The sequence below is a fragment of the Pezoporus occidentalis genome, unplaced genomic scaffold (genome assembly GCF_034315485.1).
Source record: "Pezoporus occidentalis ecotype Australia unplaced genomic scaffold, CSIRO_AGI_Poc_V1 ctg17, whole genome shotgun sequence".
NCBI lineage: Eukaryota > Metazoa > Chordata > Aves > Psittaciformes > Psittacidae > Pezoporus > Pezoporus occidentalis.
Window position 1 is genome coordinate 4,577,611 of NW_026913531.1, and position 27,698 is coordinate 4,605,308.

At 45.7% G+C, this 27,698-nt stretch overlaps 1 protein-coding gene across 1 annotated transcript in view; it reads right to left on the minus strand.

Annotated features, from left to right (window-relative positions):
• Positions 1-2,742: 2,742 nt before the first annotated feature.
• The window catches only part of CSRP2 (cysteine and glycine rich protein 2), a 37,808-nt gene continuing 12,852 nt past the window's right edge, over positions 2,743-27,698 (minus strand). The window contains exons 2-6 of the mRNA XM_062613798.1: positions 7,817-7,941; positions 5,733-5,901; positions 4,415-4,547; positions 3,668-3,761; positions 2,743-3,066 (exon numbers count right to left, since the gene is read on the minus strand). Coding sequence (XP_062469782.1) covers positions 2,990-3,066; positions 3,668-3,761; positions 4,415-4,547; positions 5,733-5,901; positions 7,817-7,928 — 585 coding nt within the window. The 5' untranslated portion in view covers positions 7,929-7,941 and the 3' untranslated portion in view covers positions 2,743-2,989. The remainder of the gene's footprint in view (positions 3,067-3,667; positions 3,762-4,414; positions 4,548-5,732; positions 5,902-7,816; positions 7,942-27,698) is intronic.

Genomic DNA, 27,698 nt, shown 5'->3' on the forward strand with positions numbered 1-27,698 from the left:
AGAATCTTAGTAGAGGAGGCTGAGCGTGCCGGGGAGGACTGCTTCAGGTGAAGCAGAGGAAACTTCAGACTGATACTGGGACCTGCTCTAGCCCTTGGCTGCTCTAACCAAGCTCTTCCATAAGCCTTCCACTCAAGATCTGGTTAAGGCAAAGGAAACTTTCCTAATCCTGGACCTCTATTAGCAGGAATCCCTAAAAAGTTACATTAGCAGAGTCAAGGTCTCTGATTATTATGGTTTTCATTCAACATGGTGAAACACATGTGGTGTGTTCACATAGCATTGATCTGCTGCATTTGATGTGTTTAATTGCTGTTACTCATTGCCCATCAGCTCTCATTCAAGTCACGTTTTCTACCAGAGTGTTTAGAACAGAATTTTACTCAGCTCAGTTATGGTACTGCAGCTGCCTTGTCAGATGCTCAAGAGGCTGAAACCTTCCACCAGCTTCAGGGAACTAAGGGTCCTAGTACTATAAAGAAAAGGTCAAAAGCTGCTCTTAAACCTGTGTTTGGTGTGATAGTCCAGAGCTTGGTCAGTTGCCACACAGGGATGGTATTAATCTGCAGCTGTCTTGGTAGAATGCTCCTGCACACTAAATCCTGTGCACACCACCACCTCAATACCAATCAAAGCCAGGTTAGATGTGGCTTTTGGCAACCTCATAGAATCACAGAATAGTTGGGGTTGGAAAGGACCTTAAGATCATCTAGTTCCAACCCCCCTGCCATGGGCAGGGACACCTCACACTAAACCATATCACCCAAGGCCTCGTCCAAACTGGTCTTGAACACTGCCAGGGATGGAGCATTCACAACCTCCCTGGGCAACCCATTCCACTGCCTCACCACCCTAACAGGAAAGAATTTCCTCCTTACAGCCAATCTAAACTTCCCCTGTTTAAGTTTAAACCCGTTACCCCTTGTCCTATCACTACAGTCCCTAATGAAGAGTCCCTCCCCAGCATCCCTATAGGCCCCCTTCAGGTACTGGAAGGCTGCTATGAGGTCTCCACGCAGCCTTCTCTTCTCCAGCCTGTCTTCATACAGGAGGTGCTCCAGTCCCCTGATCATCCTCGTGGCCCTTCTCTGGACTTGTTCCAACAGTTCCATGTCCTTTTTATGTTGAGGACACCAGAACTGCACACAATACTCCAGGTGAGGTCTCACAAGAGCAGAGTAAATGGGCAGGATCACCTCCTTTGACCTGCTGGTCACACTCCTTTTGATGCATCCCAGGATACGGTTGGCTTTCTGGGCTGTGAGCGCACACTGAAGCCGCCTCATGTTCATTTTCTCATCAACCAACACCCCCAAGTCCTTCTCCACAGGGCTGCTCTGAATCTCTTCTCTGCCCAACCTGTAGCTGTGCCTGGGATTGCTCCGACCCAGGTGTAGGACCTTGCACTTGGCATGGTTAAACTTCATGAGGTTGGCATCAGCCCACCTCACAAGCGTGTCAAGGTCCCTCTGGATGGCATTCCTTCCCTCCAGCGTATCAACCGAACCACACAGTTTGGTGTCATCGGCAAACTTGCTGAGGGCACACTCAATCCCACTGTCCATGTCACCGACAAAGATGTTGAACAAGACCGGTCCCAACACCGATCCCTGAGGGACACCACTCGTTACTGGTCTCCAGCTGGACATTGAGCCATTGACCACAACTCTTTGTGTGCGGCCATCCATCCAGTTCTTTATCCACTGAGTGGTCCATCCATCAAATTGATGTCTCTCCAATTTAGAGACAAGGATGTCGTGTGGGACAGTGTCAAATGCTTTGCCCAAGTCCAGGTAGATGACATCAACTGCCCTTCCCCTGTCCATCAGTTCTGTAGCCCCATCATAGAAGGCCACCAAATTGGTCTGTCAGGATTTCCCCTTAGTGAAGCCATGCTGGCTGTCACCAAGCACCTTGTTGTTTTTCATGTGCCTTAGCATGCCTTCCAGGAGAATCTGCTCCAAGATTTTGCCAGGCACAGAGGTGAGGCTGACTGGTGTGTAGTTCCCCGGGTCATCCATTTTCCCCTTCTTGAAAATGGGGTTTATATTTCCCTTTTTCCACCCATCGGGAACTTCACCTGACTGCCATGATTTCTCAAATATGATGGCCAGCGGCTTCGCAACTTCATTTTCCAGCTCCTTCAGGACCTGTGGATGGATTTCATCAGCACCCATGGACTTGCGCATGTTCAGATTTTTAAGATGGTCTCGAACCAGATCCTCTCCTGCAGTGGGTGCAAGGTCTTCATTCTCACAGTCCCTGCGTCTGCCTTCCAAGACTTGGGTGGTTTGGTCAGAGCCTTTGCCAGTGAAGACTGAGGCAAAGAAGTCATTCAGAACCCCAGCCTTCTCCAAATCCTGTGTAGCCAGTTCTCCTGAGAGCTTCCTGAGGGGGCCTGCGTTCTCCCTAGTCTGTTTTTTATTTGCTATGTACCTGTAGAATCCCTTCCTGTTATCCTTAATACCCCTAGCCAAGTTAATACCCCTAGCCACTCATCTAGTGGAAGGTGTCCCTGTCCATGGCAGGAGCATTGGAACTGGATGGGCTTTAAGATCTCTTCCCACTCAAACCGTTCTATGATAGTGAAAGACAGTCTATGCACCTCTGAAGGACAGAACCTGTGTTACATCCAGCTTTCAGTGAAGGTCTGCACCAAGTCTGTAACATCGTATCTGCATCCCTCACATACCCCAGCAACACTACCCTCACGTGCTTTGTAAACCATAAAAAACACTTGGCTTTAGGATAGATCAATAAGCAAAGCTTTATTGAACTGATACTCAGTATTAAAAGTGTTACAGTGTGATACACAAAGCAAGGAAAAAAGCAGTGCTTTTTAAAAACAATTAATAATCATCTGCTGAATGTCTGCCCAAGCACTACAGTAACTAGTAGCTGTTTCACAGTAGTTAGTAACATTCAGGAAACTCTTGGTTCTTGTAGCAGGATCTCAGCAGAGCCATAAGGGGTGTTGAGCCGTGCCTCCTCACTGGGCATGAACAAGGGCACCTGCTCCTTGGCCGTACCCAAATCCCTTGGGGCCAAAGTTCTTCGCATAGCAACCTGTGAGAAAGAGGGACGTGGAGTATCTGAAGCTTATGGCTGATTAATTAACAACTCTGCATAGACAAGTGCCTCATCTGCTTCCCATCAGTAACCAGAACATCCCCATCAGAAGCAATGCTTAAAAACATTGTCAAGCTGCATAACTGCCACGACTGAACTCAGCCACTATGGCTGTTCAGTCCATGTAGCTCCCAACCTGCTCTGTGAAAGCAGCTCATCAGTTCTGTGCCCAGGTGTCTGTTAAGGCACATGTTATCAAACCACTGTGTGGATCCAGTTTGTACCCACAATGCCATGGAAGAAGGCATGGCAGGATGCTGGCTAGCTTGTTTTCTTACTCTGATCTATGCCCTGACCCAGGGAGAGGGCAGGGGCTGCTCTTGCACTTCTCAGTGTGCAATGTTTCGCTTGATGCAGATGTAAATTATGTCAGCAGCTTCAGTAATATTTCATTTATCAGCTCTATTCCTATGCCTTATAGAACACTTCTATCTTGACAAGAGCATGAAAAATTCTTATACCAGGAATAAATTGAGCAGCTATCCTTGTAACACATTACCTTAAACCATAAACAAATGGCATTTGTTTCTTTCCTCACCTTTACAATAAATTTCTCCCTCTTTCTCAGTTAGAGTTGTAGATTCTAGGCTTTTTCCACACTTTGCACATCGGAAGCAGTTTTTGTGCCATGGCTAGGGGAAAAATACCAAGAAAAAAAGACATTTTAAATGCAAAGAATGCCTGAGTTGGTAAAAAAATGCATTAACTGGAGGTGCCTGCATCAGTATTGCTTATAGATGACTGGTGTAACAAACACCAGTTTACTAGCAGCAGACAAGAGCATCTACATTTCTCCAAGTGACCCAAAGGCCCTCATTCCACAGAGAATCCCACTCTGGGCAGTGTTTTGGAAGGTTTGGGCTTGCTCTAATCAGTTCAGAACAGATCTTGGCTCCCTTTAGTGAGTCTGGGAGACTGACACACAGCTTTACAGGGTATTTCCAGAGAACATCCCCTTGAGCCTCCATCAGGAGCTGCACACCACAAGCCTTTTCCCTTTCCTGCAGGGAGAGAGCACTTGTGTAATCAACTTCATGTCTCTGACTCGAGATGATAGTGAAGCTTCAGCTCTGAACCCCAAGGTGAGCACTCAGCACCCTGTGTTTCAAGTGCTTTCTGTTCAATTAAGTTGATCAAATTCCAAGTACTATTCCCAATACTAAGAAATGCAATTTCCAGGTAACTCTGCCCCGCAGTTGCTTCCCTCCGGGAACCCACATGACACATCTGGCTGGCTCACTTTAAAGTCCATGCAGCAGGTACAAACAGCACACCAGTTCCTTACCTTTCCAGCTCCTATTACTTTCTCAGCTGCATACACAGAATCACCACACCTGGAGCACTTCTCTGCTCCTCCGAACTTCTGGGCAAACTTTGAAGTGTTTGGATTTGTTGTGGGTCGGTGGGGAGAGGGTGCGCTGAAAGAAAGGGGACAGTTGTGGTCTTTACTCTTGTCCTAAATGACCTGTTGCTCTTCTTAACACTAACAGAGCAGCATGCACCACACAGTACCTTTGCAGGACTGGAGCAGGAAGTTACCAGCAAGGCTGGACAATGACAACTTAGTACGGAAAAAAACTCCAACAAAACAAACCCAAAGAGAGAAAGGTCCTACTCCAAATGACAAAAAGAAGCTCTAAAAGCTAGTTTTCTGAGGAGCCTTCCCCTTTTCACTTCTCTTGAAGTGCTGAATTCTGTATCAGGACATGAATCCCTCAGACAGTAAGCTAGAAAGAGCTCTGTTAAATTCCTGTCTGGAACCTGAACTGGTCATTGAGCCTGGCTGGAGAGCATACACCATGTAAACATCAAGCACTAATGTGGGAAATTGGCAGAAAGCAAGCTGTGAGGCATACCTCAGCTTCTTTCCACACACTTTGCTTCACAGCAAGGACTTGATCAAACTAGGAATGTTTACTATTTAATAGGGGGTTTGGCTATAATTAAGCTCAAATGGTTCTTCATTTGCCAGTTAAAATTCATTCTTCTTGTAGCCCCAGATTCTCAGCTCTGAAACCATCCCTGCACCAACCTGTTGAACACTTGCATTTGCAGCTTATTCAGGAAAGCAACTTGAGACCCACAGTCTCCAGGCCACAAAGGTGCTGCAGCACCTCTCCTATTAAGACAGGCTGAGAGAGCTGGGGTTGTTCAGCCTGTAGAAGAGAAGGCTCCAGGGAGACCTTCGAGCACCTTCCAGTGCCTAAAGGGGTTACAAGAAATCTGGAGAGGGACTTTTTACAAGGGCATGATGTGACAGGACAAGGGGGAATGGCTTTAAGCTGGAAAAGGGTAGATTAAGATTGGATATTAGGAAGAAGCTCTTCCCTGTGAGGGTGGTGAGGCACTGGCACAGGTTGCCCAGAGAAGCTGTGGCTGCCCCATCTCTGGCAGTGTTCAAGGCCAGGTTGGATGGGCCTTTGAGCAACCTGGTCTAGTGGAAGGTGTTCCTGCCCATGGCAGGGGGGTTGGAACTGGATAAGCTTTAAAAGGTCCCTTCCAACCCAAACCATTCCATGATTCTCTGGTCCTGAAAAAATCCAGCCTGAAAGACTCCTCTGAAAGCGGTACTGGAGACAAGGATCACACCCTCTCCAACTTACCTCTCAGGCTTGATGCCTAGTCTCTCTCCCCTGTCCATGTTCAGCGTTCCTGCCCCCTGACCATATCCATAACCTTTTGGTCCATACTTTTTTCCATAGCAAGACTTGCAGTAAACTTCAGCATCATGAATTGCTACAGTTGTGCTGTCCAAGTTTTTCCGACAGACCACTGGAGGAAAAAGCCGAAAAGTTAAACTGCCTTAAGGGGCCATTTCCATCAGCGCATGTATTAAGCCAAAAATCAAGTGAGAAGTGGTATTATGGGTTTCCTAGTCCACAATTCTTGGGACTGCCAGAGATTAGAGGGAGCAGGTTGCTGTCTGAATGAGTGAATTATGCTTAGCTCTATAAAGGGCTCTGTTCCCTCCCACCTCTTCATGGCCATGACATTTAAAGCTTGGAAACCTGCTGTGGTTTGATGAATGAGGCTGCTCAGAAACCCAGATAGTGCAGTCAGCAGTTTCCCTTGACAGATGCCATGCAGCATAAAGCAGGAGCCTACCAGTGAAGAGAAGTCCCTGTCTTGCCCTTCTGGCCAGGGTGGGGCTGGGAAAGAAAACAACCTTCAAGGTTTTCCCTGCCTCGGTGCTGGTTTGGGGCAGAGCTGGGGCCATTTCACAGCTGTCACCGGAGGGGCTGTGCTTTTCTAGCATTCCTACATTGTCCTTCAGCACAATGCAAGTTCTCTGCTCAAGGTTACAGTAGAAGGCAGAACTGTTTCCTTCTTAAACCTTCTTTTGTATCCCAGCTGGCACACTCTTCCCGTCTGCAACAGTATTATGCTCGTGATAAAGAATTTGGGGAGAAAAAATAGAAAGAGAAAAAGCCTTGTGAATTTTTTGTTTAAAAAGAATATTAAGGTCTTCAAAACACAGGGTGACCTTTGCTTATGGCATTCATTAGCTCCAAAGTTCTTTTTATAAGATGCTAATATCCAATAAGTAAATCAACTAATGCATGTTTGTTAAACCTACAGACTTTAACCCCACCAGAACTGCGCACTAAGGAAAAGCAAATACTCAGACACACTAGAGCCATTGTTTGATTCTAAGTTCCAGGTTTCTTTTAATAGAAACTCCCATAAAAGGCTGAAAATGAGGCAGCTGAGACATCTAATCTTGTTTTCGTGACTGCTGTAGAGCTAAGGAGCGTAGGTGTGCGGAGGCTCACACGCCAGCACAGTGCGCTGGTGTTACGCTGCACACTGTAGCAAACTACTTCGAGAGAGCCAGTGGTAACTGCAGCTTATGTGAAGAGGGCTAAAACCCTGGCTGTGCCCACAGGTATTAAAACACCATCAAGTGGGACAAAACAGTATGTCCTGTTTGTAGTCAGGTATAATTCTCTGATTCAGACAGACAGGCTGTCTGTTTGCCAAGCAGGAGCCTCGGATTCACAGCGACCCTTTGTTCCCTCCATCTAAGCAGAGATCTTTTCAGCAGAGAGAGTGATTTTCAATGCCTCGCTGGGTGTGTTGGCTGGACTGGAAAATAACGCTCTGGACTCCTTTCATCTGAAATAAATCACAGGCCCCTGTGCCAATAAAGTCTAGGCTTTTGGCTGTGCTTAAGCATCAACAGCTTGGCTGTGCTCAAGCATACTGGTGTCCTGCTCCATGTGGGGCTTCAGGACAGGGCTGTGATAACTGTTCCCTCAGCTGCTGCTGGCCCCAGGACCTCCAGCAGAAATCCAGCTGAGCTGAGATCAGTGCAAACAGAGCTCTGCCATGGGGCTTTCTCCTCTGTTTAAGCAATACTTATGCCAGGTTTCTATCCTAGATCCCTTAGACTCCCAAGGAGAAGGCTGGGAAGGGGGCATACAGGAGAAAAGCACAGTGTGCTCTGGTTTTGGAGGTGCATCTCCCACACTGGACAGGTAGGATAATCTCTCTCCAGGAGACAGACTCTCCCTTTGGTACTGCCCAGCCCAGCAAGCACATGGTGAGGCAGGTGTCAAACCCAACGTATGATGGACAAAGCCATCTCTGGCCATGCAATCCCCTGTGTGTCACAGGTGCCAGCTGAGCCTGGGATGTCTCCTTCAGAGCAGCACCTTGCTGTAGTGATCCCCAGGGCAGCACTTACTGCAGAGGAAGCAGCACCGGTGGAAGCTCCTGCCATCGCACTGCACCTCCTCAGCATGGTAGACGGTGCGGCCGCAGGCGCCGCACTTGTTGCCGCCTCCCCAGTTCGGCATGGTGGCTCTGTGTACCTGGCGGCGGGGAGAAAGGGAGAGCTCTGTTAGCCACGGTGCCCTCCACTGCCCCAGTGGAAGGACAGCTGGGGTTACAGGTTGCTTCAGACCAGGCCTGTGAAGCCTGTGTACCAGAGCACAACGCCTGTGATTTCACAAGCTGTTTGAAAACATGACCTTCCACCGTGTGAGGAGTTTTTGTGGTCAGACCCACTTCTCAGCCCTTGAGATCCCAGACCAGGCTTAAAGGCTTAGGCAAGCTCTCTAGAGCTATTTGTAACAGCAGATGGACTGGCAAGAGGAACAGAGGCTGCTGCTTAACAGCAAGAAAAATAGAGACACGGTCTTCAAGAGACGTGTCCTCCTGTCCCTGCCCAGGGCTTTGGAAGTTACATAAATTGGATATGCACAAATTACAGTTTCATGCACAAGGGCTTTACTGTACCTTGTGTGAAGGCCCCCCCCCCCCCCCGCTGGATACAATTTCAGTTTCTATGCTTCATTAATGCTGAGCCTCTTGTCTGATGGAAGCAAACCAATTGTGCCAACAACGGCATTTTGTTTTACTGCAGGGCGTATCATTTGGGATGCGGTACAAGCCAAAGTTCACTTCAGCGGAAAACCACTTATTAGGGCTGCAGGGACATTCTGAACTCCTTCAAGATCAAGCCTACACTTCAAATAAGTGTAAGGGGCATAATTTCCTGGGGACTCCATTGCTATTGCATGAGCTGCACCTTTACCAGGCACATATATGAACCAAACCAAACTCAGGGAGCCACAGCTTCTTTAAAATAAAACTCCTTCACCTACATTACTCGCAATAGACACTCATAAGGCTAGGAGGGTGGGACAGGCACCATCACCCATTATGTCAAACTGCAGCCTTGGGAACAGTCTCCTACATTAAGCCAGAAGCAGCAATGGTCCCATCTCAGGCCAGTCTGCCCCCTCCCCAGCTTTCCTGCACTGCTGCCATCACCCCAGCAGTTCCCGCCCAGCTCAGCTGGGAGCTCCTTCTATTAATGCCCCAGGTCACAGCACCAAAGCAGAGCACTGCCAGCCACCTTCAGCTCCTCAGGGGCTTTCCTCCTCCCGCCACCACTACCACCAGAAGCTAATACAGTGTTTGTTGAAGGCACATCTCTCAGGCGTCACCCGCAACTTGTGACTGCTCGTCAACATGGGTTTGCTGCCCTGCAGTTCACCACCAGAGAAGCACCCCTCACAAGTCCAGAGCCCAACAGCAGCCAGAGAGAGGTTTATTGTCTCAGTGAGACTAACCCAGCAGAGCTGCTCAGGCCTCATCATGCCCACTGCTCCTTATCGCCCCATGTTTCAACAGGGTTTCCGGGTGAGGACCATGGCTTTGCCCACTGGAAGCCCAGAGGAAACTCCTGCCACCCTACCCCACCAGCAGCACCATTTCCCCCAGCCACACTGTGGTACAGGTCTGCTATCAGGGAGGAAGGGAAGGAATTTGTGAGCTTCCGACTTCTCTCAGCAGAACTCACCTTCAGTTACCCTTAGAAGCAATCCTCTGTTGGCCAAACAGTGAGAAGAGACCCCACACCATACCCACAACCTTCTCCCTTCAGTCAGCTTTGCCACTCACCCCTCTGAGCCAGAAGCAGAGGACTACCACCCTCCAGCTCTCCCCTAGCCAACAGAGAGGAACTGGAAGCACCACCATGATCTGGCCAACACAGGGAGGCAGAGAGGAGCACTTTGCTTCAAGATCCCTTTCTCTCACGGCTCCCACCAACGTGTGGGAGAGACATCGGTGCAGAGGAAGGGGGTCTGGTTGTGGCCTTGTGCTCCCCAGGAAGGGTAGAGAAGACTCACAAATCACATCTCAGAGCCTGAATCACATCTTCCCTAAGCCTGAATCAAGCAACCCATATTGATGGTGCTGCTAGAACAAGCCTCCCGCCCCAGCAGCCTGACCAGCAGCTTTAGGGATGCAGGGCAGGGTGCACGGTTCCTAAGTCAGACATGCTGCCAAGTAGCTGCTACAAGACCTTTGTCTAAGACAAGCAGACAGCCATTCATGGCATGTGGGAAAATAAGATTAGTTTATTAAGCTAAATTGGGGCATCTTAGGTACATTCCTAAGCAAAGGCTTAGGAAACTTCCTTGGAGTGGCTGAGCAGTGCCATTTGCACACTGACACTAATTACTGAGATATCCCTTTGTTTAATACTTCCACGGGATTAGCACCATTACTGCTCCATGGTTTAGCACTAATACTCTGACCGAGCTCATAAAAGTAGTTTTATGACATATCCCACTTTGCCTTTGTCATTCTTGGCACAACTGTAGAGTCTAAAAATTAAGATTCCATTTCTTGTATTCAAGTGCTTGGCTGTGCTACTACACAGCAGCTGACATCAATCACGGCAAAGAGCGTCCTTATTTAAAGGGAATATAGACTGCACAAAGCTTTGGAAAAAGGAATGCACAGGCTGGAAAAAAACTAAAAGAAAAGAAGGGGGAAAAGAAGAGATTCCTTTCCACTTTGTGTGCCTTCCAAAACACAAATCATATTTGGTACAGGAACTACTTCTGTCTTATCGTCTCGCCATCCCCACGCTCCTGATTTTTTTGTGCATTTGCATGAGCCTAAATTATTTTAATCACTTTGTTAGCAAGCAATTATTTAGTTGCCATGCACACGAGAGCTGAGGAACTGGATCAGGCTTCCAGCTTTGCCTCAGATCTCCCATGGGATACTGGGCAACACGGGGTGCAGCTCCACCCCTCCTTCCCAAAGGAGATGGAGTATTAGACGATCTGGCAAGCATTAGCAGACTCTGGTCAGCTTCCGATAAGGGCTCTGGGAATTCGTTAACTGAAAAGCACAAAGGGACTGAAGTCAATACTCCAGGTCACCTTTGCCTCTTCCACGGAACATATTTCCATTTATCATCCCATGACGGCTTGTGTGGGAAGAACAGCAGCATTTCTTCAGTTACCCAACAGTAAGGGCTATCCTGAGGCAGCGGTGCCCAGAAGGCACCTATGGTGAAACTGGCCAAGATGAAACAGCTCTGCACATAGGCCAGCATACAAGCCTGTATTCCTACCCACTGGAACCCCCCTGGATTTCTGCTGCCCAGATCTCCCCCCAGAGCTCCACAGGCAGCAGATCCACATTTCCAGCCCTGCATTACACCTTCCCCGCTCCCTCAGGACCCGCTGGCTAGTTCAGGCAGGCCTCCAGGGAGCTCTGCAGCAGCAGTTAGGCACCCAGGTGATCTCACTACCTGTGCCAACAACCCCAATTTTTGAACGCAGGTTTGTTGGCTGGTACTGTCCTCTAATAAGAGTATCCCAACTTCTACTAAGCTTGTACCCATCAAGAGGAGAGCACGCTACTCAGCGTTCTCCAAAAGGCCAGGGACAAGCCACAATGACTGCAAAGTCCTTTCCAAACCATTTGTTACAACATAAACACAAGAGGCCTAAACCAGCCCCAAGACAGGCACTGAGGAATTTCAAGCTATCCAGTTAGATTTGTTTTTCAAGGAGCCGGGGAAGCCAGGCGTGTCACAGCTCCGTTCAGCACACCGACCCAGCAGCACCGCGGAGCCACCGCTCCGTGTGCTTCCCCTTGCCCGCAGCGCTGGCCCTCACACACCCTTTTGCCGAACCCGCTCCCCGCACCCCTTCCCGGACCCAGCACCGTCCCCGGCCCCCCTCACACCCCATCTCCGGAGGGCTCCCCGCAGCCCTCACGGGTGGGGTGGGGTGGAGCGGGACAGACCCCACAGCGCAGCGGCCACCGCTCCCATCCCGCACCTCCACTGCTCTTACCTCAGGTCTCTGCTCGTCTCGACTCGACTCGCCTTAGCCGGGCACGGCCCCGCAGCCGATTAAAGAACCGGGGCGGAGCCATGGCGGGCCTGGCCCAGCCCCGCCGCGCGGTCCCAGCCCTGGCTGTGGCGGAGGCGGCCGGGCAGCAGCGCTTACACAGTCACCGTGGGGCTTGGCCCCATCCCTGTCGCAGTCAGACCCGACCGCTGCGGCACCCACCCAGGAGCGAGGGGGTGAATGGGGTGTGTGACCCTGCGCCAGCCACCCCAGCGGGCGGGAAGGCAGCAGGAGGCTCTCCAGCTGTGGCCTCAGGTAGAATCATGGATTCAGACAGGTTGGCAAAGACCTTTAAGATCGCAAGTCCAGCCTGTACCCCAGCGCTGCCAAGGCCACCACTAACCCATGTCACTGAGCCTCATCTGCGCTGTTTGTGATCGCTCCCAGGGACAGATTCCACCACTGCCTTGGGCAGCCTGTTCTAATGCCTGAGCACCCTCCTGTGAAGAAATTGTTCCTAATACCCAGTCTAAACCTCCGTTGGTGCAGCTTGAGGCAGTTACCTTTTCTCCTATTGCTTGTTACTTGGGAAAAGAGACTGACACACATCTCACTACAACCTCCTTTCAGGCAGCTGTGGAGAGAGAGAAAGTTCCCCCTGAGCCTCCTCTTCTCCAGACTAAACACCCCCAGTTCCCTCAGTTGTTCCCCATCAGACTTGTGCTACAACCTGTGTTTTTACTCATTTTTGTCATTTTTCTTGAAATCCTAAACCTCTTCGCCATCCACATGAGGTCAGTGCAGGCACCATGAAAGTGTCTCACCAGGGGTATGGGGGAAGGAAGATGTGTAGAGCTCAGAAACACCTCTCTAGATGTCAGACAGAAGGCTGGGCAGCAGTGGGTGCCTCACGAGAGGAATCAGCACCCTGCTGAATCACACTGCAGGCTGGACTGATTAGGAGTAAGTTTTCACAAAAGACCAGCAGTTAGACCTGTTCTCACCAGCCAGTTCATGCTGCAAAAAAGACTGCTTCAGCTGCTTGTTAAAAGTGGCCCCATCTCCCAAGTCCAGAGGGCTGTCACGCACTGGCTGGGTTGGTTTGGGATTATGCACAAAGTTCCCAGTGCTTATAGGGAAATGCAGGTTTATCTCATCCTCTTTACTAATCAAATACCAAATCAGCTACTCATTACATGTATGGGTGCCAGGTTGCTCTTCTTCAGCACAGGAACAACTTCTTCAGAAATGAAGGCTGGCAAACTGGCTGGTGGCAGCTCCATACAAAACCTCCAGCACAAGCACCGTACAGTGAAATGGCTGTCTGTAGGTCAGGCGTGAAATCAGTCCCCTGGGACTGTTAGTGGCATGCAACCCGCATTGTCCAGCAGCTGGTATGTAGAGCTGAATAGCCTGTACTGTGAGATTAAAAACGACCTCCACATCAGGCCTGTGAATGAGAAAGGTTAGCTGTCCTCTCCCCTTAAACGTGCTTCTAGTGCACTGCAGCCTGCATGCTGGCAGCCACAGCTCACCGAGATTTTTTTCTTCCCATTTATGATTTTCTTTTTTCACTTGCAGTGAATTGTGAATGACCAGATTGTGCATGATCTGTGCACGTCTCAGAGCCCTGCTCCATAAGCAAAGCCACTATCAGTTCCTGTGGAACGAGGTGGTGTTTGCTGTAAATGAGACCAAGAGGCAGATCCTTTGAGGGAAGGGAGCACAGTGGAAAGCAGAAGTATTAGCAACTGTTGTTTCACAGCTTGGAGGTTACATGAAGGGAAAGGATCTCTCAAAGTCAGACAAATAAGAGGTATATGAGTCAGAGCAGGCTGACTCCATTTATTTCATGAAATGCCTGTGCTCTCTTGTCCAACCTGTCCCACTCCCAGCTCTGCTGGAACTATGTGTGATGATGCTAAGTTATTTACCATGTCTCCTCAGGTAGCCTCCAACACTGTTAGATTTTCCCTTTTGATAACATTTCCTACAGACTATCAAAAATAAACAGCAGAGTTCCTGAAGGGAAGAGACTAGCACTGCAGTTCTAGCAAGGAAAGGAAATTCTCCCTGTGACTAAGGGGCCATGCTGGTATGAAATAAAACATGCTTCAATGGTGAGACACTGCTAAGTGAGCTAGAAGACAGTCTGACATCCAAGAATTCATTTTCTCATGTCTAATAATTAGTTGGTCTGTCAGAAGCAGTGTAATTGTGAGGGACAGACATAAGTATGTCAGTTAGTCCGTTACTATAGGAACAATATTAAGGAATACATTACTGTGATACTGGGGAATAATACCTTGTAATGAAGGCAAACAAAAACAAGAACGGAAACTTTCACCACATAGTTTATTTCTATTGATAAGGACTGTTTCTATCAATTTACTATATTTTATATATATATATTTTATATTTTATGCATTTATAATCTATAAATGTATTTCTTATCTATAAATACATACTTTATATATATTAGCATACATATTCTATCTCCTCAGCAGATCTCTTCTTCTGTCTTTGTCTTTCCTGAGGGCAAGGTTCAGAATTTTTTAAAGATAAAGCCTGTATCCAACCCTGCCACATTCCTTCTGGCTGTCCTGCACTTCGTCACCCTATTACCCTGAGCATCTCTCCCATTGCCTGATAAGCCCCACTCCCCCCTTCACCCTTCTTGCTATTCTCCTGACACAACCCCATCCTTCCCCATGTTCCTGCTGTAAATCCCTCTTTCCATCTCACTTCCTCAGCTTTTTGTCTGGCTTCTGCCATTTAGAGCTCAGCAGTTTATAATTAGGACAGTTTATTTCTGAGAAACAGCATTAAGGTGTATTAACAGCTCCCATTCATTCCCCTTGCTGATTCAACAGCTCTGTGAGCAGGGAGGTGTGCCTCTGTTTTCCTCTGATTCCCTGGCCATGGGAAAGCCCACAGGCTCTACATAAAACCAGTTCTCCCTTCATTTGTAAAATTGACCCAAAGCACTTTTATCACCTCAAAACAAAATTCTCAAGGCTTTAACTACGCCAAAATTATATGTAAACATTTTTTTCCCTGTTTTGGGGAGCTGAGTAAATCATTGGCTCGTCTGACCTAGTTACTTCTTAAAAGACTTGTCCCACATTGGTGTCCTCAGGCCTTTTGCATCCACTAAATACCTTCCACTCACCTGGGATTATCTTATCCTTGTTTGATCTTGTAAGCGTGGTCCCACATGCCTGCTTACAGCAGAGTCAATCTGCTTGCTCTGCTGGTAATCCTTACTATTATTTTGTGAAAGCTTATTCTAGATAGCCCACATTGTATTGTGCAAGGGGTTTAGTCATATGCTAGCATCATTTGTGTCAGAACTAGTTTTATCCAGATGCTGCCACTACTGATAAAGCTCCCTTAATTACATTCTTGAAAGAGCAAGATTTAGTTAATTTTGCTATTAGGAAAGATGGTTTAAAGCTAGCATTAGACCTTAACCCATCTTTGAGGTCACCCACCTCACAGTGGTTCCTGTGGTATGTTGTTTGATTTCTCACTGGCCAACCCCAAAACTTGCCCCTAGTAAAAGCAGTTTTCAAGTGAGCTGTATGCAGTGTCAGCTAGTGCAAACGTAATTCATTCTCAGAGTTACTGAGATTTGCCCTATCCTAGAAGGGGACAGGTGTTTAGCTAATTTCCTTATCTAAATGTTCACGCATCTCAAGAGTGCTAAACTATACAAGAGTTACTCTACTGTAAAGATAACAGGGATAAATCAATGAAGTTTGCACAAACTGATGCAAATACAAAAGGGAATTCAAGAGTTTCCAAAGCTGTGATTTTTATTTTTTTTAATTAACTCTTGAAATCCAAACTGCAGATCTCAGGGGCATTCAGTATGAGAAGGCTGAATTCTCATTGACTTCTTTATCATTGTTCATACTTATAAACTATTTCACTTCTAGGAAATTTTAGTTCTAGGATAAAATTAATTACAAAATCCTCATTTGCCTAGTGATTATAAGAAATAGCTACTTTGGTCTCCAATTTGACTCAGAGGCTCTCAGACCTTTCTCCAGCTCAGCAAAGTGGTTTGGACCCAGTGTGTTCCTGGTCTCCCAAGTAGATGGATCTGGACTCCTGCGGAGAGCTCCCATTCATTCCCAGGGTCTGGCATGCAATACTTCAGCCTGATGTGAGGTTTATCTAAACCCCATAAGGATTAAAGAAACACAACTGTTTGCATCTAATCCTAAATACATTTAGCAAGGTAAAGTACAGTGTAGGCTGCCAGTGTTGATGTTATCAGGCAACAGCACTGTAAAATCCAGCAAAACAAATTTTATGTTACTGTGTTCGAGTTCTGAGGTTTTGAATGGAGGCTTCTGAAGAGCCCAGCAAAACATGAGCTCTATTTCAGATGCCAGCTCAGCAGAACACTAAAACCTGGACTAGTAATGATGTCACCTCCCTGGCAGGAGGCATAATTTAAGCTGAAAACATTGATTAATAAACCTCAGTTTATTCACCATACACTCACAAGACCAGATTATCCCTTGCATTGTGCCATGGAAAATCCTGCAGACAAGATCTTCAGTAAACTCAGCCATGTATAAGCTCTGTTGCTGACTGACAGGATTTCATTAGTGCAGGACAAAATTTGAGGACTCACACACCTTGTTCCAATAATGCCATTACTGTTTTTTGAGGAGTGCAGGAAAATGTGTTTAAGGAACAGAGGGGACAGCAAGGTGAAATGGTCTTACTGCTGTTTTTGAAAAGCTTCCCAGCTCCATCAGGCTGCTGAGGGAGTTGCTGGGAAGATGTTACCCAGAGAGTAGATGGTAGCCTTGTAAAATCTATGTCAGAAAGCAGTTGGTTGGGCTGAAAAATGAGTCCATGTAATTCTTTTCCCTCCTTTCACAGTATTGGTTAGGACCCTAAGCCTAAACCCTTTTCCACCACCCTAGCACTGCTGCGTGCAGCTTCATGCACTGTTACGAAGAGAGTCATGCCAGGATGGGATGGTGATCATGCTGTTCTGGGCCTGCCTGCCAAGGAGCACAGCCTCAGGCTCCGTTACATCACCTGTGAGCAACCTTCATCAGAGTCACTGGCAGCCTTGGGCCAGGGCTCCCTGCTGTTGTGAGAAAGAAGAGGGTGGATGGTTTCCAAGTTGCATCGTGTTGCTGTTGCATGGAGTTTCCTGCATCCGTACATCAAAGAAAAACCATTGCAGACTCCACAGAAACAGCTGGAGGGTGGTGAGCAGTAAACCCAGTGACATGCTGGTACCTGCTGGAAACCATTGCTATAAAATATGTCTGTGGTGTCCCTCCCCCTGGCAGCACAACATGCTAAGGTGCAAGGATGCTTCACCTTTCCCAGGCTAGGAATACCAGATCGAGGGAGAGGGAGTGGAAGTTTTGGCAGGAAACCCGTCCAGCCTCAAGGGGAAAAGCTATTGAGTGTGGTTGGGCTGTAGCTTTTCGCATGTCTCCTTGCAGCCAGCAGTGGTTTAAATACCCTGGCTGTCTGCAGAGGGGCTTGGTGGGATTGCCTGTTGTTCCTGTTCTCATCTGAACATGAGAATGAGAAATGAGCATTTTTTTTTTTCACTGAGCACTGGACTCCTACTTTGCAACTGATTGTGATATCAATGACAAACACGTGTCACTGGGGAGTGTATGAGCATGTTGTGAAGTCTCATGACCTCGTGAGTTATATTAGCTAATGATGGCTATTAATTACTACAGGTATCATATACATAATACAGTTGGAGTACTTTAATTACTTATATCACTAATTTATTACTTGAACCAGTAAAACCAGGTAATAATAGTGCCATGGAAATGCTGATTACATGCAGGGGCTTCAGGAAGGAGAGGTTGTCTAGACTGTTTGGAGAAGTTTCTGTGATTGTATTAACATAAAGGCCATCATAGTGCACACTGAGCACTCCGTGTGAGTCGCCCAGCAGAAACTTCTCATCTGAGATACTTCCTTTCACCATCAACAGAGATAGATACCCATCAGCCAACACTGGCATTACTGCTCCCCTGGTCCCTTGATTCCACTTCTCTTCCCTACTCCCATCCCTGCCCATGCTCCATCCCTCTTGTAGGGGGATGCCACAGCATTAATGAGGGTGCACAACAGTTCCTAGTTAAAACTAATCATGCAAAAATAATTTCTAGTGCCAGTACTGGCTTTGGCAACTACATCATTAGCAACAAATCATTGTAAGGTGCTCTGCTTTTCTGTGGTTTCCCTGGGTAGCAATTTATGACCTCTGTACCCACACAGCAAATGAAACAAGCTGTGCTTAAGAAGATCATGTTGGCTATCTATTGCACATCACACAGTCTTGGCAATGATCTCTTTTTCTTGGCATAAATACAAAAGGCTGCAGGGTGTCAGAACCTTTTCTGTATGGTGCCGATGGTCAGCTTTCAATGCTTGGCTTATTCATTATCTTTAATCCTGCGTTCAAATTATGACATTTGCACATACTGTCCTGTTAAGATAGAACAACGCCTGTAAAATACAGATCTCTTTTGCTAAGATATACACATGTAAAAAAAGCAATGAAAGAGCAGAAATTATTTCTAGAGATACTTTATTACTTGGAAAAGAATATCCAGCATTAACAAAACTGAAATTCTGTGCTCAGGAAAAAGCCCCCAAAAGTTACAGTGTTTTCCTTAATTGGATTACAAATGTCAGCTTTGGAATACATTTAAAAAACAGTTATTCCTTTTTCTTTGTTGTGCTGTTTGTTTTTTACACTTCGTTAAGCAAGGCAATGAAACAAGGCTGTTGCGCTTCTTATTGATTCTGCTTCGTGTTCAAAGTCAGTTTGTCTTTCTAGATAGTGGGGAACAGTAAGCTGCTTTCTCTTCTAGCACAGAGGAAATAGTTATCTGCATTATTATTGCTGTTGTCTACTATAGGGTCTTTTCTGGTCTTCTTTGGATGTAGATTTTTCCATACAGTTAACTAAAAGACACATTGCACTACAGGAAAAGACAGCATGTTTGGTTGTTGGAAAGACAGCCTCTTTAACCCAAGAATTAAAATGGAAGAAGACATATGAACATAGGTTGAAGGGGAGTGTGTTGAGATTTGTTGTCTAAAAGTTAGGGATTAAACAAGGTTTGAAAACCCAAAATGGTTTTGGAGATTGTTTTGTAGGTGTAAATGGGGAGATGGTGGCAGGCAGAGGACAAAGTGTGCAGCTTGGAGTGATAAAAAGAAGCAAAGAGAGTAAAAAGTGTAAATGGGGGAAAAAACATAAGTGGTAATAAGGGAAACTGGAACAGAGATAATATGCAAGTTCCCAGTGGAAAAGGTCTCTGGATGAAGACAAAGAATCAACATTTAATGCTGTTTGAGACATGAAGTCTGAACAAGGGAGACAGACAGTCGTCAGCATGAGAAAGGTTTTAGTATTAGGTTGAAGATAAATTTATTTTAAAATTCAGAGGTTCATTAACTCTGAATGGTCTGCTAGATACAGAAAAAAGTGTATTTATTTCCTGTGTTCCTTGCAAGTCATGGTACTGCTTAGACTGTAAGATTTATGTTTGATTTTTTTTTGGTCCTAATATGTTTTTCCTGTAGCAGTCGATATGTTCTAAAGCTTTCATAGAGTAGAATCATAGAATAGTTAGGGTTGGAAAGGACCTTAACACCTTTAATAAACAATACATTAATTTTAGGACTTACTGGTGATTTTTCCTTACCACCAAAAGGCTTATTGTCCTAGCTCAAAATAATGGGTACTTTTTTTTCAGAGACTGAATTTCAAGTCAGGAATGTATGCAACATTATATATCGGTATGCTTATATGCATATCTAAGTGCACACTTTGCCATTGTGATGTCTCTGACATTTTTGATCCTTGGTTACACACAGTGTTATTTGCTCTCTATTATTTTTTCTACACATTTGCGCTTAGTGCAAGTGCACACCTCCAGTTCAGTGTAAATCACCTAAACCTTCCCACTCTTGATGAAAAAGCTGTGAATTAACATGTTGTACCCTGAGTTCAATGCTACAGTTTTTGTGCGCGGAATGGCCTCGGTGATGTGGCTCAGTGTAGGACAGCAGAAGGGTCTTCTGGCATTCCTTTCTCCTGGGGGCTGATATATGCTGTGCTAGAGCAGCTGCGGCTGCTGGACATCCATGGGGCCCACCAAGGGGCTCTGATGGTGCTGCTGGGCTGAAAAACCCTTCTCGAAGTAGGTAAGCTCCTTATATAGCCAAGGCTGAAGCCAAGTAAAAAACCTACTAATGATAGCTAAGGAGGTCCATGGATTTCAGTAAGGTCTGGATAGGCTTTCGCTCCTTTTCCTTGGCTGTCTTCCCCAGTCTGCAAAGTGAGGATCCCAGCTGACAACGTTGGGATAGCTGTGTAGAGGCAATAGGTTTTAACTATTGAGAACCATATCACTATCACAGCTGGCTGCAACTATAATTCAGTAATTAAAAGTCAACATAATACACTGAAGTTGAAACACTAGTCACTACTGTTACGGTACTGGTCATCTAGCAAGCAGCCTTCCATCTGGCTCTCCTTCACCGTATGTGGTTTCAGTCTTGTTCCTGCAGTGACCCACAACATCAGTATTTCCAGCAGCAAATTCTCAGCATGACTTGGGCTAAACCCCACAGAAACAGCAATGGAGCAAGAGTATAGCAGGCACTGAAAAGTTTCCGGAGGTTTTGGACCATTAAAAAGCCTTCAGAGTAATTTCAAATTCTAAAATCTTTACAACAGAAATAAAAGAGTTTTGTTTCCATTCTGTTGTTATTTGGTGTGAATTGGGCATCTTAAAGGCCCTTTGGCATTGTACATGTTCTTCCAAACCAACTTTCAATGTCCTGAGAACAATTACTTGGGCCTGAAATTCACAACTGAAATTTGTTTTGATTTATTAACATGTAATTGTTGTCATGCAACCAGATACTCTTTTCAATTTGGCATTATGTTCCCAACAAAAAAGTTAATGGAAATCAAAAGTAATTAGCATTCATTCCTTTTATGCAGACTAGAAGAGGATTTAGGATGTTTTGTTGTTGCTGAAAAACATGTACAGTAACATAAAACTACTTTGTAGGTTAGCACAATTTTTAGTGTTTGATGATGCTTTCAATGGTCTTCTCTAAAAATTAGAGGAACAGCGTGATTCTATTGCCTGTGGTGGTTTTGGAGTCTGGTACCAAAACCAATAGGGAAATCAGCTGAAAGATGAAGATTTAACCAATTGAGTGAGATACTTGTTGATAATTACATGTTCAGGATAATGAATGATGGTAGTTTCCATCAGTCTGTGGCTGTTTGCTGAAATTGTAGCCATCACTGCAGCTAAATTTTGGTATTACTGTTCCTCTTGAAAATTTACTTTACTTGCTTTTATCTGTTATAATTTCCATTTTCCTTCTGACCTTTGCACACAGCAGCGGGGGGGGGGGGGTGGGGTGGGGGGTTGGGGGGGTGGGTCAGTCTCTTTTCTTTTTGTGCCTGCAACAAATTTTGGTTGTGAATTTCAGGCTCATGTAATTATTCTTTTAGAATAGTGTTTTTCTATATTAATCATCTCAGTAATGTGTATGGAAGTCGTTTCTAGGGGTTACACACTTCCTCATACTCGTTTTGCTTTCATTGCCTCGACACTCCTTCAGCACTCGCCATATGGAAAATGTAGGGCATACCATGTTGCCTAATCCTTCATTTTCCCCTCTGCCTGGCAGTCTTTTCACTACCTCCACCCTAAAGCCTTCATCAGGCTTATTTTACTCCTCCTTGCCTGAGAGCAGCCCACAAGTCCGTACAGAACACACACACATGCACAGACACATGTACACATGCTTACATACATATATATGAACGTATTATTTTCACATGGGCTGGGAGGACAACATGTTTTACATCATCTCACGTCAATTGCCCTGACCTTTTCAAATAATTAATGTCAAGTTTCAGTGTTGTTTCAGTTTGTCTTAGCAGCATGTTTGTAGTTGAATTTATGTAATATTTTATAGCTTGATTCTTTTCTCCCTCATCGAGCTATACTTCAGGGAAGAAATGTTGGAGAAATAAATACGTCCACAAGAAAAATACTGTGTAATATACCACTCTAATGCTAGAATTTCACTGCTTTATAAATAATTTCATGTATAGATGAGGAACAGACTTCTGATTTACTACTGTCTGCCTGAATTAGTCATACACGGTAAGTTTCTGTAAAAGGGTCATATTTGACTGAAGGTGTCTGTTATTGTTGGCATTAAGTGATATGCTTTCCAGAGCTGCTAGACTACTCATGGCACTGGACCAACTTGTTATTTTGGGAGTAGATAAAGTCTTTGTTTAGCCTCTGGCACTCAGCATAGCTCTTAAAAATGGCTTTCTTTGTTTTGCTTTAGGTTTTCTGTTGCTCTTAAATCTGCTCCATTCTATGGGGTTTTGTCACAGGAGACAAGGGACCTGAGTATTAGGTGTTCTCTTTCTTGGATGTCTTCCCAGAAGGCTTCATTTCAGGTGGGTTGGAAGGGGACCCGTGCAGATACTGTAGATACTGTACTTTGCAGTGTCAGCACTCCTACGTTTGTCTAAGACCAGCAGCTGCCACTGTTGCTGGTGTTCACTAGATGTCAGATAGGGTTTTTATATTACATCACACCACCTGGAGAAGTTGGATCATATTTTTTTCCGTGTGTGTTATCTCACTGTGTACAACTTGGAGTCAAACCCAGTAGAGGATTGGACAGTTAAAGGGGAAACATGTTTATACCTGCCTGCAAAGCTTCCTCAGTTCCTCATTTGAAGGTTGCTGGACCTTCATGTTTACGCAGACCCAGAGCTGACCCAGCTCTGGCATGGAGGTCACCTCAGGGTGTGGAGGATGCCTGAGGCCAGCCAGGATCCTAACCAAAATGTTCCTGCCCCACAGCCATTACCGTGTTTAGTACACAGGCAGGATTGTTCTCACAGAAACACCATTGCCAGCTTCCCCAAAGGCAGCTTGTGGTGCTATTGTGTGAGATAATCTTGCAATTAGAGCAGTCAACAAGGGTCTGGGAAACTCCTATTTAGCTCTTTTTCCAGAGGGAGAGGATGCCAGTGGTCCCAGAGGCCTGTCCCCCTTGCCAGACTCCAAGCTGCCCTGTGAGTGTGGGGCTGCCGGGCCTGGGTGCAGAGGAAGGTGATAGCCTGTGCTGTTGGGGTGAGGGTTTATCCACCCTGCTCTCCCTTATGCTCAGGGCTGCTTTAGTTCGTCACCCAAGGACTGCTCCCTGTCAGAGCATGCTAGCAGTTACCTAGGGAAACAGAGTCCAGGGCTTGCCCTTCAGAGGTGTCTGGCCCTGGAGCAGTACAAACACATAGCTTCTCCCTATTCCTCCATCCACTCTTCTCCATGAACTTGCTCTGCACGACCAGGAGTGCCCCAGCCTGGGCTGGCCCATTTCCTTGGGTACTGACCAGAGAAGAGGGATTTTGTGCCCTAGGAATTCTGAGCAAGGGCTCTGACCAGTTACTGTCCCAGCTGCTACTCATCCATCTCTTCCAGCTGTGGTTTGGAAGATAAACAGGCTGTTTTGTTTTCGAAAGCCATGTGTTGTGTGCAGAGGAAGGGACACCTCTGAGGCCAGAGCACAGCCAGGGTCCCAAGGGGCTGGGCTTAAGGCTGCTTTTGCCTTCTGGTCTCTACCTCTCTATAGTAACCCCTTGAGCCTGTGAGCTAAGCTGGGTTCCTCCTGCTCTGTGTTTACTGAGGCACCTGTGTGCATCGTATATACAGCCTAACTGCTGAGCTGCAGGCACTCAAGCATCCACACTGGTCCCAGGTCTATGGGCTTGATCCCAGCAGGAGCTTTCATCATGTTACACAGCTGGGACAGACTCTGTGTGGCTCAGGAAGTCAGTGGACTCCACTGATTTACAGCCTGGAGCAATTGGCTGTATCTGGGCTTTGTATTTAAAGTATTTTTATCAAAGGAGTTCACAAAAATGGTTTTTGTTCAGTAAAATGAACACTTAAGGATACATCCGAAATCCCATCAGCTTGAATGGCTCTTAAGTAGGTTCCCCTTAGTAGCTTTGCAGAACAGGGCAGTGACCTCAGGAACTGATTTTGCCAGCCCTGCTCAGACACATGGCTCAGGCCTCAGAGCTGAGTGAGGATTTGACCCTCCACAGAAGACATGATCACCTGTTTGGATGTACAGCATAGTGTCCTGGGTTCAGCAGTAGCAGTCATTTTTCTCCTTCTTAGTAGCTGGTGCAGAGCTATGTTTTTGACTTTCGGCATGGGAATAGTGTTGATAACACCGATGTTTTTAGTTGTTGCTCAGTAATCTTTACTCTGACCAAGGACTTTGTGAATCTCATGCTCTGCCAGGGAGGAAGGGAAGCCGGGAGGAAGCAGAGACAGGACACCTGACCCAAACTGACCAAAGAGGTATTCCATACCACAGCATGTCATGCCTACTATATAAACCGGGGGCAGTTACCCAGAAGGGTTAGATCACTGCTCGGGTCGGGCTGGGTATCGGTCGGCGGTTGGTGAGCGATTGTATTCTCTTCCCTTGTTATTTCCCTTATCATTATTACTATTGGTGGTAGCAGTAGTGGTTTGTGTTATACCTTAGTTACTGGGCTGTTCTTACCTCAACCCGTGGGAGTTACATTCTTTCGATTCTCCTCCCCATCCCTCCAGGAGTGGGAGGAAGGAAGAGGGGGAGTGAGCGAGCGGCTGCGTCCTTCTGGGTTGCCGGCTAGGCTTAAACCATGACACATAGAAATGATGCTGTGCTGTCTTTCTGTACTTTCCACAACATGTGTTCCAGATGGTTCAGCAGAGATGGTAGACTTAGAACATTTATGCACTTGAAGCTCATAAAATACGTTGTACTCCTCAGCCTTTTGAACTGAAGCACTTCCATGTTTTCTAAAGCACTTTTTAAAACAGCAATCAATGAAAATGCCTCCAGGAATCCAGTTTTCCAGGATACAGCTCCTCATTCATCTTGAGTACAAAGTTATGTTGCAAAAGGCCCAACTCAGCAAACTCAAACCCGCAAATTTACCTTAAGTCCCAGGGGAGCCTCGCTGAGTACCATTCTGGCTTGTGTTAGCATGTGTTTAAAGAGTCTGAACACAGAGACCTGGTGTTGGAAATATTTATGACAGTTTGACAGCATTTGTTTGGAAATGTCACTCTAGCAGCATATGGACCCCACTCCAGCCCTCAGACAAGCAGCAAGTGGGTGTTGCTGGTGCCCTGTGCTACAGGTGCTCTGAAAACAGAAGTTTAAATGGTTTACAGAGGGATGAGAAAGAGAGTGAGCTCCAAATTTCTGCTGTGGATGAAAATATGTTTCAGCAAAAGGCAAGTTTTTATCCAATGTGTGCCCAGTCTGTACAATTTAGATGCTAAATGTCAGCTCTCAGTGTTGCTTAAAATGTAGGGCTGAACTATGTAGTTCTTCATCAGTGGCTGCTTGAGACATCTGGATCTCCTGAAATCTCAGCTGAAATATCTGATGTAGATAGTGCTGTGGCACAGGTACCTGCAGTATCCCTGCGTCCCTGTTCTCTGTTAGGAGCACAGGGCTCCTAACTGCTCCCACCACCACCACTTTTGCAGGGCCTGAAAGGGAGGACATACTCCACCATCCTCATATGTAGCCTCTTGATCCTGGAGTAAAAGCTTTGAAATCTCAGAGATGTTATTAAGTTTGTTCATAATTCAAGTGAAGTGACAGGACAGGGAAGAAGGGAGATCATGCAGAGTGCAGCAGTTAGCTCATGAGGGCAGGCTAGTGAGCAGCATTTCAATGAAGGTTTGAAAGGCATGTGCGTATACTATTCCTGGCCAGAACCTGAAGTCCTCATGCTGCTATTTGCTCAAACAGGCTGTTAATATCAGAGGGTGTCTGTACTGGGTGATGTACACACAGAATGAGAGCATCAGTATTTGATGCCTTGTAGTGAGGGAGCATGTTTTAAAAAGTAATTTGAAGGGCAAAAGGAGGTGAGGAGTTGGACAGGAAGGCAGGTCTTTTGCTCTACAGCTAGAATGTGTTTTAACACAGAAGAACACTGTGGGTACAAGAAAGCTCAGCTTCTTCTTGATTCCTTGTTTTGGCCAGCTCATTGCTTTGCTTGGTTTTGGCTGAGTGGCTGTAGTGGCTTGTTTCCATGGTCCTTGTTGGTTCATCAGTTTTACTCAATTCTTCAGCATTTTCAAAGGGACCAATTAAGGCCATTTCCTTAAACTTTATCATTAGGGACACTTCTCAGTTCACACACCTCTGTTACCTGCCAGATCTGGTGCAGCTGTCCCATTTTTCAGGTCTTGTGCGCAGCTTCCTTTTGTGGAACTGGGATTTCTCCTGTCTGTAGGAGAAAAGTTTTCTATCTGACTTGAATTTCCCCAGGCCTAGAATGATACGCAAGAGGAAACTGGAACCTGTGTTTCTTTTATTTTAAATGCATCTTCACAAACTTCTGCCATAAAGGGAGCTCTGAATTGCTGGAAGCAGGGGCAAACCGCATCCCCTGGGGAGCATTCTGCGGTGTAAGAAAACTTTCTGTGCTAGGAGTTCGGTCTTAATTTGAGGTTTAGCTAAAATAAAGATGTCAAAATATTGATCTTTCCAAACTGTATGCAGCATGTGTTAGAGCTGGCTGCTGAGACTTAACTTCAGTCTGCATCAGGATTGCTGATGCAAGTCACTAGTATAAGTATTACTAAAAGGTTTGTTTTCTCTTTTGGTGTGTCTGCTAGTGCTCTAAAGTTTTCAGTTTCATATTTTTTTTTTCTGAATATTGCTTACAAAAATACACATTAAATGGGTAATCTTTTTGGTTATAGATATATATGTGTGTATGTATATATAAAGTGGTGTGGTCAGTGATGTTTATTGAACAAAGCTAAGGCCTGGGCCAAAGTCAGAGCAAATTGCAAGTGTGCATTCTCTATGTCTCTTAACAACAAAGTAATGTTAAAGGACTACAGCTAGTGTCCTACAGTACCTGGCAATGTCTTCATTCGCCTACTTGAAGATTTTTTAGCATTTTATTTTGTGGAGAAATGAAATGTATTTCATTTTTTAGATTGGATGAGAGGTATATGGACATTTTCATCTTTGCTCTGACTATAAACATTATTCCTCAGGAAGTTAGGATCAAAGAGCAGAAATGATGCTTCATCTTTGCTTTGTTTCTTAACGAATTAAACAAGTTATTTTCTCTTGTTCTGGGCTCTGGCAGGCCTGAAATGCAGGAATTACAGATGTGGTAATGGCTGCTTTTCAGTAACAGATCCCTTCTCTTTTTTTTTTTTTTTATTTTTTTTTTCCCCCCAGTTTACCTATTTGTTTTAAATATATCTATCCATTTCTCTAAGTACTTGTAACTGGGTTTAATTGCGAACACTGAAAAATTCTCTCTTTCCAGATAGTAGTGTAGCTAGGAATGACAATTCAAATCAGCCCACGTTATGCTGTACAAGCAATAACTCTTCTTGTGCTACGGCAAATCACTTCACTTGCAATGTTTTAAACAAATATGCAACCAAAGTGATAAATGCAATCCTCTTACAATTTTTTCTTAGAGAAAGCCACTAAAAAATTTATCTGGTCCATTTATTTTCAATTTAGTACTCCTCTGGGTTTGGTTCTGAGTTATGGAGAAGCTGGATCCTATTTGTGTCTCTGCTACCTATTTCAGCAAATCACCTCAGCCTAAAACACTAGAGGCTATCTCACATTAATATGCTGATATATGCCCAGGATCACACGTACCTTCCCCACATGTTGTGTACAAACACCTTGCAGTGAGTAAGTGCTGCTCCATGTGTTTCCATCAGATGCAATCATTGACAGAACTGGTTTTGGATGTAACAATGAACTTGGGCTTCCTTTGCATCCATGGAGCAAGCTTTTGCCTTTGGAAACTTGAATAAGAAGCTC